At 52.4% G+C, this 10860-nt stretch overlaps 1 protein-coding gene across 1 annotated transcript in view; it reads right to left on the bottom strand.

Moving 5' to 3' along the window:
• Positions 1-4604: 4604 nt before the first annotated feature.
• DENND2A (DENN domain containing 2A) overlaps positions 4605-10860 on the bottom strand; it is a 59003-nt gene continuing 52747 nt past the window's right edge. Inside the window, exons 16-20 of the mRNA XM_014869943.2 lie at positions 9804-9845; positions 8380-8497; positions 6974-7213; positions 6070-6156; positions 4605-5311 (exon numbers count right to left, since the gene is read on the bottom strand). Coding sequence (XP_014725429.2) covers positions 5280-5311; positions 6070-6156; positions 6974-7213; positions 8380-8497; positions 9804-9845 — 519 coding nt within the window. The 3' untranslated portion in view covers positions 4605-5279. The remainder of the gene's footprint in view (positions 5312-6069; positions 6157-6973; positions 7214-8379; positions 8498-9803; positions 9846-10860) is intronic.

The following is a 10860-nucleotide window of genomic DNA, read 5'->3' as shown; positions in this document are numbered from 1 at the left end:
AGAGCACTGTCAGGGAGGCCCCTTGGCTGAGGAGCAGATCCCTGGTGTCTGACACAGCACTGAGGTCAAAAGCTTCATCAGGGCAGCTCTAACACCACTCTCCTGGGTGGGCTCTGCTGTTTAACAATGCAATGGATGGAGGCATTAACTGGGTGCCTTTTCTCTACCTGAGATTATTTCCACCAGGCTCGTAGCAACTGCATCCCTCTGAGCCCACCACCTTTCCGTCAGACACACAAACATTCACCATCAGCTCTCCCTTTACCAAGACCTTGCTTGCAGCTGTGGTTCAGCTGAAAGATTCTGTGCTCAGATGCCACACACCCACGTGTGTACCCCGAGCAAGGACAGGGTGGCTGTGCCAGAAGGGTGCTGGGATGTTTGGGAACACAAGGGAGGGGGGTTGGGGCCCATGTAAGCAGCTGGGTTTGCTCACAAGCTGGGAGGTGGGACACAGCAGGGGCGGGGGAAAAGGGCTGTGCCCCCAAGGTATGTCCCTGCACTATAAAAATTACTTTGCTCAGGATCCTCCTGCCTGGACAAGGCTGTTGGAGTCAGTAGCAGAGGTGGAAGCTGCTTTTTCCCCCTGACTCTGGATCCAGCCAAAGGCAGGACCTGAGGATGAATGTCCAGGCACTGACATTCACCACGCTCCTCCTGGTGCTGCTCTGCTCAGCTCCAGCACCATCTGGGGCACTGGGGAGCCAGGCCAGCACCCTGGAGAGGCAGGCAGTGGCTGGGGGCCCTGAAGAAGCCCCTTGGCCACCTGGAGATGGAGGGGACAAGCTGCCTGGGCAGGGCTCAGAGAGGAGCCACCCTCTGACCAACGCATGGAAAGTGATGAGAGAGGCACAGCCCAGCTCCAGGTCCTCCAAAGCCCTGCTGGGCAGTGGGGAGCAGCTTCTCCCTGGCAAGCCCTGGAGGCTCCCACTGCAGCCCTCTCGCAGCAGGATGGGGAGGCTGAGCCACCAGCTGAGGGACTACGGGAAATTCAACAGTGACACGGTAAGCACAGCCTGTCGTGGGACAGCAGGGTTTGTGCTGGGGGGTGCAGGGTGAGCAGGGCACCAGTCAGGATCAGACAGGACTGGGGACAGCAGGAGCAGGTGCTGAGCATGCTGTGACCCTGCAAACATCAGGTAGATGTGTGTGAAGGTGCCAAGCACAACGTGACACGCCCAGATCCCCAGCTGGTACCTGGCAAAGCTCAGAGCAGAGCTGATGGCTGTGAGGGCAGGTGGTGAGCAGCTCAGGAGGAGAGTGCAGGTCTGGCTGCAGTTGTCCCCATGTGCTGCCCTCAGAGCTGCAGGGACAGTCCTGCCCCAGCCCAGCCCCTGCAGTGCTCTCCAAAATTTCGTGTTCATTTCCCGCAGTGCTAACAAAGCTCTCCAAGCTCTGCAATGGGGCACCGTGCCCTGCTGCCCCGATGGACACAACTCCTCTCAGCACTGCCCTGAGGGAGGCACAGCATCCCACAAACAACCAACTTCTCCTTTATCAAACCCAAACCCTGCTTTGGTGGCACAAGTAGACCTTGCCTTAACCACCAAGTGCTGGGTGACACCGTGCCAGATGCCACTCAGCTGGGGCGGGTGCCACCACAGTAAAGAGCAGAGGCACTGGAGGCTGTTTTGTGGCTGTAGGAGTCAACTTAGAGTGCTTCCAGCCAAAACCAGTAATGAACTGCCCCTGGAAGCACTTCCTTGGGCCCCAGCTTCTCCAGCTCCTTGTGATGAAGCTGCTGCTCTAGACCCTGAGCTGCTTGTTCTGCTACTGCAGAGTGAAGATGCTCCTGCTGCTCCTGCTGCTCCTGCTGCTCCTGCTGCTGCAGAGTGAGGATGCAGCTGTGACTGGGCTGGTCCTGGCTGCCATGGGCATTGCAGCCACCACTTTCCTTCTCTCTGCAGCACTCCTGCCACAGCATCCAGTCAAGGCCCTGCCAGAAGCCCTCTGACTGTGGTGGATGCCTGGGGCTCTACACCTGCAAGCTGCCTGCTGGCACCTGCAACCTGAAATCTGTCTCCAGGCAGAGAGGTGAGCTCTAAATCTCCTGCAACTGGCACCAGGGATCCCCACATGCAGCAAAGTGCAAGCACAACCCCTTGGCTGTAACACTCCAAGCCCAAGTCTGACTGCCCCTGGGTCTGGTCTCTTGACTGCCCAGGGCTGGCTGGCTGTCCTGCCAGCAGTGGCTACAGAATCAACAACTGCAGGGTGGATGGGACATTCCCAATATTTCTGGGGGGGCTGGGATTTCACAAGCGTCCTGAGCTATTGCAGGACACCAACAGCCTATGTTGGAAAACCAAGGAGGAGTACAGAGCTAGGGATTTAGCCAGTAGTTTGGGAGTCAGCAAGGGCAGCTCTGCACATCATGGGCCCTGCAGAGCTGCTCACGTTGGTGTGTGAGAGCTGTTTAATTAGGCAGGAACTGTCAGAGATCACAGCTTTTAATGTTTAACCAGTGCCCTGATTCTCCAGTTCCCTTTGGTACTGCCCCAAGATTGGCCTCTTGCCTCAGCCTGTTTGCCTTCACCCATGTGCACATGGTCATGGAATAGAAACTCATCCAAGGCTACTAAACACAGAGACCCAGCTCTGGTGCAGGAAACCCCTGGCATGTAGAGCAGGCAAGTTTAATGCTGCTGTACAGTACAGTGTGTGATAGAGCATCCCTAGTGTATGTGCTCTGTTCAGTCTTTGGCCACCTGCTGCTGGCAGCCTCCATAGGAGGACACACAGACCCATGGCCAGAGCCAGCACAGATGGTCTAATGGCTTTTCCTTACAGGTGGCTTCCTCCAAAGCATACAGAGCCCTTAGATGGAGAGTCAAGCTCATCTTGGAGCAGCACAGCTCAAACTAAAGCTGAAGAGGTTGTCCTGCAGCTGGAGATCAACACTTCCTGTCCAAGTTTCATTTTAAATCCTTAATGACACAGTTGTAAATGTCTTTTTTTTCATTGTACTTCTCATGCTGCTGCTTTTTAACACTCCCTTTGGATTTTGTACACCATGTAGGCTTGATTCCCACTTTCCTGAGAGCAGCCAATAAATGCACTGAGTGGTCATGGAGCCCTGTGCAGAGCCCCCTTGGAGCTCCCCAGTGAGGTAAACAGGGCTATTTCACAACCCTTTTAAATGTGAGCCATTAGGATATTGTAGCAAAAGCTGCCAGTATCTCAGCATGCTCACATACCAATTCAAGCTGAGCTAAGCCTTGGGCAACCTGGGATCCCTCCCTGCTCCTTAGCACAGCTCCTGCCAAGGAAGGCCAAGTCCCAGGCTGCTGAAAACATCACTTAAGGAGAGGAATGTGCAGTCCCCAGGAGCAGCCTTGGCAGTGTGGGACCATGTAGGAGACCTGCTTCTGAAGGCTGAGACACAGATCACCTTTATTTAGCATCCCACAGAGCTTTGCAGGCATCTTGGCCCCCTTTACCAGTGTGGGGGTGACCCCAGCTTTGCAAAGCTTCATAATGTTTCTATTAAAAATTCCTTCCAAAACGAGAACCAAAGCATTTGATTCACCTCGATCCCCACTGCAGCTCCCTTCAATGAGCCACCACCACCTCCTGTGACTGTGAAGTGGCACCAATTTTGTTCATCACACCCAAGGAGTAATCCCCACCCTCCACCTAATCCCCCCTGAGGGACCCTGGGTGGGGACAGGCAGGAGTAGAAGCTGCTGGCTTCTCTGAGCCCCTCTGTTGTTGCTTCCTCTGTCCCTGCACAGAATTTGGGGGGGCACAGAGCTGCAGGTGCTGCCTGCCTGTCTCCTGCCTGCTGTGACGCCATGGCTGTCCAGCATTTACTGTGCTCACCACGGATCCACTGAGAGGCTGAGGTGGGAAGGGACCTATGGGGGTCACCTGGGCCATGCCCCTGCTCAAGCAGGGCCACCCAGAGCTATTTGCCCAACCTACCTGGTGGCATGGCTTCAAAAGATTCACAGAGCAGCACTGGACCCACTGCACTGCTCTGGTGTGGAATGGAGGTGAAGTCCTCTGAACTCCACTGCTGGTCAGAAAGGTCCTCTCACCATGGAGCACAGGGATCATTTCCAAAGCCTCTGGGAGTGCTGTGCAGCCCAGCATAGCACAGCTGGAGCAAAGGTACCCACATGCAGCTTTCACCCTGCAACCCCACAGCAGCTGGGAAGGAGACTCTCCTCCACAGAGCAGACTCGAGGATGAAAAAAAAAGCTCTCACCTCTCACCCTGCCTCAACCTCCATTCTACTTCCCTGACATCTCACCAAAGCAGGTCACCACAGACAGAGAGGTGAGCAAGAGGCCACCTCCTGCCCAGGTAGGAGCACAGAAGGCAGCAGCAGACACTCTGCCCTTGCCTGTTTCCTGCTGTGCTTCCCAGCAGCAACACCCACGATAGGAGAGGAGAGCCCTTTGGGAAGCAAGGCTCCAGACAAGATCCTGCAGGTGAGCTCCACCTTGGGCTCCCAGACAGCTGCCAGGTGAGGAATGGAGGCCACCCCACCTGTGAGGGCCTGGCCAAGCCATGGTTCCAGCTGCTGGATGTCCTCTCTGGGTGGGAAGATGGTGGGAAGACACAGCTCACCCCTTTCCATGAAAACACCACGGATCCACTTGCCTTTTACACAACTCGCTTTTAATTACACTGCATGAGGAAAGGCCTCTCCTTGTGCCAAGACTCCCTGGTACAGCCACCCAGGGAGCTGGCTGGCCCAGCAAGTCCTCAGTAGGTTTAGTGGTTCCCCCTCACCCTTTTCCCTTGCTTGGAAGCTCCTCCTGGCCAGTCCATCTCATCCCTGCAGCTCTCAGTGTCCTTGCTTTGCAGAGCTCTACTTTCATACATCTCTGCTCCTCCTCCCCTCCATGCCTGAGCTTTGCCTGCTCAGTCCCACTTCAGCCTCCTGCAGCACCAGGCAGAGAGGAGGCAGGGCAAGAGTCATTGGTTAATAACTGTTCTAACCTCAATATAAATAGAAAAATACAACCAAATAAAGAATTGACTAGCTAAGAGATCCAATCCGCCGGGATGCCTGCAACGTGCTAGTGCAGAGTTCAGAGAGAGTGCTTGGTCCAGTGCTTGCTACTGTAGACATCCAGAAACGTGTCCAGGCAGCCCTGCAGCCATCCCATCCTCCTGCAGCACCACAGGTCTGTGCAGCACATCCTGGCTGTGGCCAGCCTGCCCAAGGCTCCTGGGAGCAGGCTGAATGGGAATGGTTGATGAGTCTGATTTATTGCTGCTAAATGGTGAAGCCATTCTCTTCTGTGGAATGAGGATGTGCTTCGCTCTTACTTTTTGTGGAGGAATTTCATTTTGCTGCCTGAAGAGACAGAGAAAAGGAAATGGACTCCCCATAGTGACAGGCAAAACAAATGTCATTTCCCACCACCTCTGTCCTATACTGTACTGGCCCTGCTGCCTTCCTTGGCTCCTAGTCCACAGCCAGCTGCAGGCAGAGCTCTGCCCATTCCCTGGAAGCAGTGCTGCAGGCCGGGACCTTGCAAGCTCCCAGGCACACCCTCCAGAGCCCATTTGTCCAGGGCACACCAGCCCCTCAGGCACCGCTGCTCTTAAATGGCCAAGAACAGACAAGAGGACCAGGGATGTGATTAACACCTGATCAAACAGTCACGGTGTCCAATGACTTATCAAGGACTTGTAACCTCAGTCTCGAGCTCTTGGCTAGTCCCCCTTACAGTGGAAAATAGATTCAATCTTAGAATACTCCTGGGCAGTTCCCACTGCTGATCCCTAAGGGCAAACCTGGAGGCAATGAAAACTGTGTCATCCTCCCATCAGGACCTGCATCCACCACCCCCAAGTCACTCCTCAGACCCAGCTGTCTCCTTTAGAAGACAGGGATACAGCTCATGGCCCAATCTTTGGTTCTCCACCAGCCTCCAGACAGTGACTGACCAGGGCCAGAGCCAACAGTGGGCCAGCACAGGGATACGTGGCCAGGCACTGGATGCCACACATAGTCACAGGCCCTGCCACCCTTGGGCAGCTTCTGTGCTGCCCAGCCTGAAGGCAGCAAGAAGCCCAGCCCTCCTGAGAAGGGTTTTGCTGGTTCCTTACCTAGGCCTTTCAGGAACCTATTGACTCCACTCTGCTCCCCACTGGGAAGTGTTTCCAGGTACTCCTGAGCCCGTACCTCAAATAGACCTGCAGGAAGACAGAAATGAACAGCTTCTCTTTTGTATTGCTATAAATCCAAGTAAGAATGCCCACCTGAAAGTGTACTGTCTCAGCTTACCCACACATTATGGCACAGGAGAGAGAACAACTCACCCCACCTCCTCCATCAGCTGAGGCCAGATTTGGCACAGAAGCTTTGGTCTGCCCCCTCCCTCCCCACTGCAAGGCTGACTGAGCTGCAGGGTACAGAATGTACCTCCCTTCATTCTGCTAGGAACACAGCTAAACCCAGGCAGTGACATCATCTGGGGAGTCATCATGCAGAATCTTTTACTCAGCCATCTATTCAGACATCCTCTGCTTATTAATGCTTGGGAGGAAGCTGCTAAGCCAGCACTGAGTAGCAGCAGGGATAAGAAATTTCAGCTGCCAGCAGAGCTCTTGGGACTGTGGGATAACAGGAATGAAACTGCAGTAGCAGCTCTGGGAAGGAGATGAGCATCCAAGCTTTCTACTAGACAAAAGAACCATGACCAATCCAGCCCATTTTTCCTCTAGACACAAGAAGAGGAAATGAGGGACTGCAAGAATAAACATCATTCCCTCAGTGGAATTCAATCTGGAATGGAAGAGGCACACACATGGAGGATACTGCAAGGGTGAAAGATGCCTGTAATCTCAGCCCCATGAAGAAACCACCAGATTCCCTCCTGGAGATCCTGTACAGCCACTGCAGCCTCCAGCCACGGAACTGGGGATGGAGGTGATGGCTGGGGAGCATCTCCCTGCTCTCATAGGAGCAACAGCAGCTTCCAGCAGAGCAGAGCCCGGTGAGAGCCCTCACCTCTGACCCCCTGCTTGCGCAGCTCCCGCTCCTGGATGAAGCCCCCAAACATCTGAGTCTCCATGAAAACCTCCAGGAAGCGTCGGAGGCTCTTGGAAGAGACGGATTTGCGGAAAGCCTCGCGCTGCAGGGTCCGCTCCTCTCGCTCCGTGGGGGTCAGGAACAGGGAATAGTGGCCCACAATCTCCACAAAGAAACGCACAAAAGCCTCAGATACCACCTCGTTCAAAGGGCTGGTTTCTAAGGGAAAAATAAAGAGACAGTGGTGAGGATAGTGCTGTAAGAATGTGCTAGGAAAAAATCTCTAGGTAAAAATTTCCTGGCTTTTTTCAGATCCAGCCTGAGGAGAAAAAGCTGCTCAAGAGAGAGAGCATCCCAGGAAATGCTTGTCATGGAAGTAGACCAAATTGCTGCTACTCTGAAAGATACCAAGCTTTGTTTTGGTGCTCACTTCTCTCTGGTGGCATGGGGGAGAGAATCAGAAGAGTAAAAGTGATAAAACTTATGGGCTAAGATCAAGAGAGTATAATGGATGAATCTAAAACTGTGCACACAAGCAAAGCAAAATAATTGATTTAGTCAGCAGCTCCCATGAGCAGGCAGGTGTTCATCCCTCCCCAGGAAAGCAGGGCTCCAGCACACGTGCCTTGGGAAGACAAAATGCCCTATTTCCAAATGACCCCCCACCTCCTCCTCCTTCCTGCAGCTTTATATGCTGAGCATGACTCCATGAACATCACTCCATGTGGAACATCTCTTTGGTCATCTGGGGTCAGCTGTCCTGGCTGTGTCCCCTCCCCACTCCTTGTGCACCCTCTCACTGGTGGGGTGGGTTGAGAAGCAGAAAGGTGTTGGCTCAGTGTGAGCTCTGCTCAGCAACAACTGAAACATCCCTGTATTATCAACACCATTTCCAGCACAAATCCAAAACACAGCCCCATACCAGCTATGGAAAAAATTAACTCTGTCCTAGCCAAAACCAGCACATTCTCCAGGCTCCTCTGCACCAAGGAGATGCCCATACTGTCCCCCAAGAGAGCTGTCTCAGCCCAGTCACCCATGAGCCACACGGATCTGCAGCTCTGCAGGTGACTGTCCCCTGGAGGAGCCTGCATCACTCATGGCCAGCAGCAGAGAGAAGGCTGAACACTCTGAAAAGGAGTACAGGTGTTCCCTGGAATGGTAAGGGAAGGATGGCCAGAGCTGGGAAGAGATAATTATTGCTGCTCTTCACACAGAGAACTGCCCCCTGCTGGAATATTTCATACAGCTTAACCAAAATCCTGATCTACCCCCAATACCTGTGGTGTTAAATTCAGTACAAGCCTAGTTCTCCTCTAAGAAGTGACAGACAAAACAGGGACGGGAAAAGACACGTTTGTGAGCTGAAAGGCACTGTGCTTTACCCTGCTTGCCATTGACAGGACCCTCCTCCTTGTCGCTTGCCAGCTCATTCCTCTGCTCCAAGATGTGCTCCAGGGCGGCCTGCAGCTTGCGGGGCAGGATGGAGTCCTCATCTTCCATCTGTAAGACAGAGCCACCTCCTCAGGGACTGGGACAAAAACATCTCCTACCCTGTCCCCAGCACAGCAGGGGGAGCACTAGAAATGAGCCGTGAGGAGAGGGAAAAGGCATAACATGCTTGGCACATTCCCAGCACCACCCATCACATTAGTACCAAGAAGCACAGGAGGAAGGAGAAAGGGGGTGTCTTTTCCTAAATAATCCCCTATTCTGGAGGAATTTTACATGTCTGAGAGGCTACTGGGCAGGGCTCACCCATGGCCCCACCATGAAGAGTGTGAACAATGCTGGCACCTGGCCAGGTGAGCAGAGCACCTGCTCAGGCACCAATCCTCTTACACAGGCATAAGGAATTCCCAGGGAGCAATGGAGCCAAGGAACTGCCAGTGACTGTGCAGAGCTCCTGGCTGAGTTGGCTCATTCAGCCTAAGCCTCCAGAAGAGAGCTGCAAGGTAAAGCATTACCCCAGAGCTGAGGCAGCTGGCAAGTGAGGACTGTGGGAGGGCTTGGCCTTCACCCACACTCTGCTCCCTGCAGCAGGAGGAGCATCCATCCCATCTCAGTCAGCTGCTGCCTGCAGCAGGAGGAGCACTCATCCCACCTTCTCATCCCATCTTCTCATCCCATCATGGCACAGACTGGCGCTGCCAGCGCTGCTCTGTGATCTGCCAAAGAGCTCTGGGAAAAAAGAGCTGCCTGGGCCAGGAGTATGTTTGCTCATTTATGCTCTTCCCTTCCTCCTCCCCACAACAAAGGGAAGTAAAAATCAGCAGGCAGTCTTGCCTGCAGACAGGTTCCCATGTACCACCTTCCTGCTTCTCACCCATCCAGTGCAAGGACCAGAGTGAGGAACCACAAGCTCCCAAGGCAGAAAGGATTTAAAAAAATCATCAAGGCTCCCTTCCCACTGAGAGAAGAGTATGTGATGGGGGATGGACTGACAGACACAGCCTGGAAGAACCCACACTGCTCCCCAGCAGACAGTGCTGAGCCAAGGCTTTCCAGCTCTGTCCTCTGCCTTACAGGATGACACTGAAAGACTTAATAGTGCTCAAGTGCCACCATTTTCCCTCTTAAAAAAAAAACAGATAAAGAGGTAATTCCCAATGATTTAGTCCTCAACAGCTGTGGTTTGGGATGCTGATGTTACATATATACACAGCAACCCCTATAATGCTGCTGACTGCAAGCCCTGCCTCCTTTTTTGAGTAGGGAGAAAGTGATGCATCCAGCCAGGCAGGTCAGCAAACATAGATGGAGGTAAGTTATGGAGGAAAAAAGGGAGAAAAGGATTAGCTCTGCTCACCTGTCTCAGAAACCGATTATTTACAAGGTCAACAACGAGGACCTAAGAATGAAAGAGCAAGAATTAAAAGGGGAAGTAATTATTTCCATCATCAGAGTTTATCTTAGTCTGTAACTGCTCTGGAGGAAACACTTCCCTCCTCCTCCTACCCACCACTGCAGCTGGAGGAGCATGACCCAGGAGCAGAGCCCTTGTTGTGGCTTTCTGGGAATGTCACTGCAAACCACAGCCCAGCTTGGACAACAGCAGGCTGTGCTCCAGACCTGGCCCACTGCTCCTCACTGCACAGTCAGAGCTCCATCCTTTCTCCTCTGTGCTGCACTCCTGACTCCTAGGAGGCAGGGAGGGAAATCCCTCCCTCAGTGTAAGAGCCAAAGGATGCAGGACTCCAGACTGGCTCTTTAAAATGCTGTTTATTGTATCCAGATGATGCAGCAATTCATGGGTTGTGGGTGACAAGAACCTAGCCTACAGCTTTTCAGCCACAGCTGGAGGCTCATCGGAATCCCCTTCTAGTTCTGGTTACAATATACTTACATATAATTACATTATATACTTTCCATTGCTGGGCATCCTAATACATAACAACTTATCAATACCTTTACTATTACTCATAGCCTATCACAACTACTAATATTATTATATTTATGTTACTATTTTTTAATTACAAAAAGTAAGTATGTTACAGTTTAAGCTAGAAGTTATTTTTCAGTTTTCTTGCAGTAGAAAATTCTGAGACCTATTTTCTACTTGTAACAATGGCATTCTTGTTTATCTGTGAAATCTTTTTACTTGGTAAAAACATCTTCTGTTTGAGGTGGATTGATCCTTTACTTTGAGCTACAAAAATCTCTTCCAACTAACATAGCCTTTGCTTTCTTAGTTATCTAGTAAAACTGGCTCAGCAATTCTTCTACATCAAAACTTGCTTTTGTTTCTATTCCTTCTTCAGATTCTACGTTCAAAGATCCCACATTCTGCTAAACATACACATCTGTGAGACCTTCCTGTCAAATCCCCATCCATCCCAACACCTCAGCACGTTCAGCCTTGCTGT

The sequence above is a fragment of the Sturnus vulgaris genome, chromosome 5 (genome assembly GCF_052056855.1).
Source record: "Sturnus vulgaris isolate bStuVul1 chromosome 5, bStuVul1.hap1, whole genome shotgun sequence".
NCBI lineage: Eukaryota > Metazoa > Chordata > Aves > Passeriformes > Sturnidae > Sturnus > Sturnus vulgaris.
The sequence above is the reverse complement of the archived record's forward strand: the minus strand, read 5'-3'. Positions and strand labels throughout refer to the sequence as shown.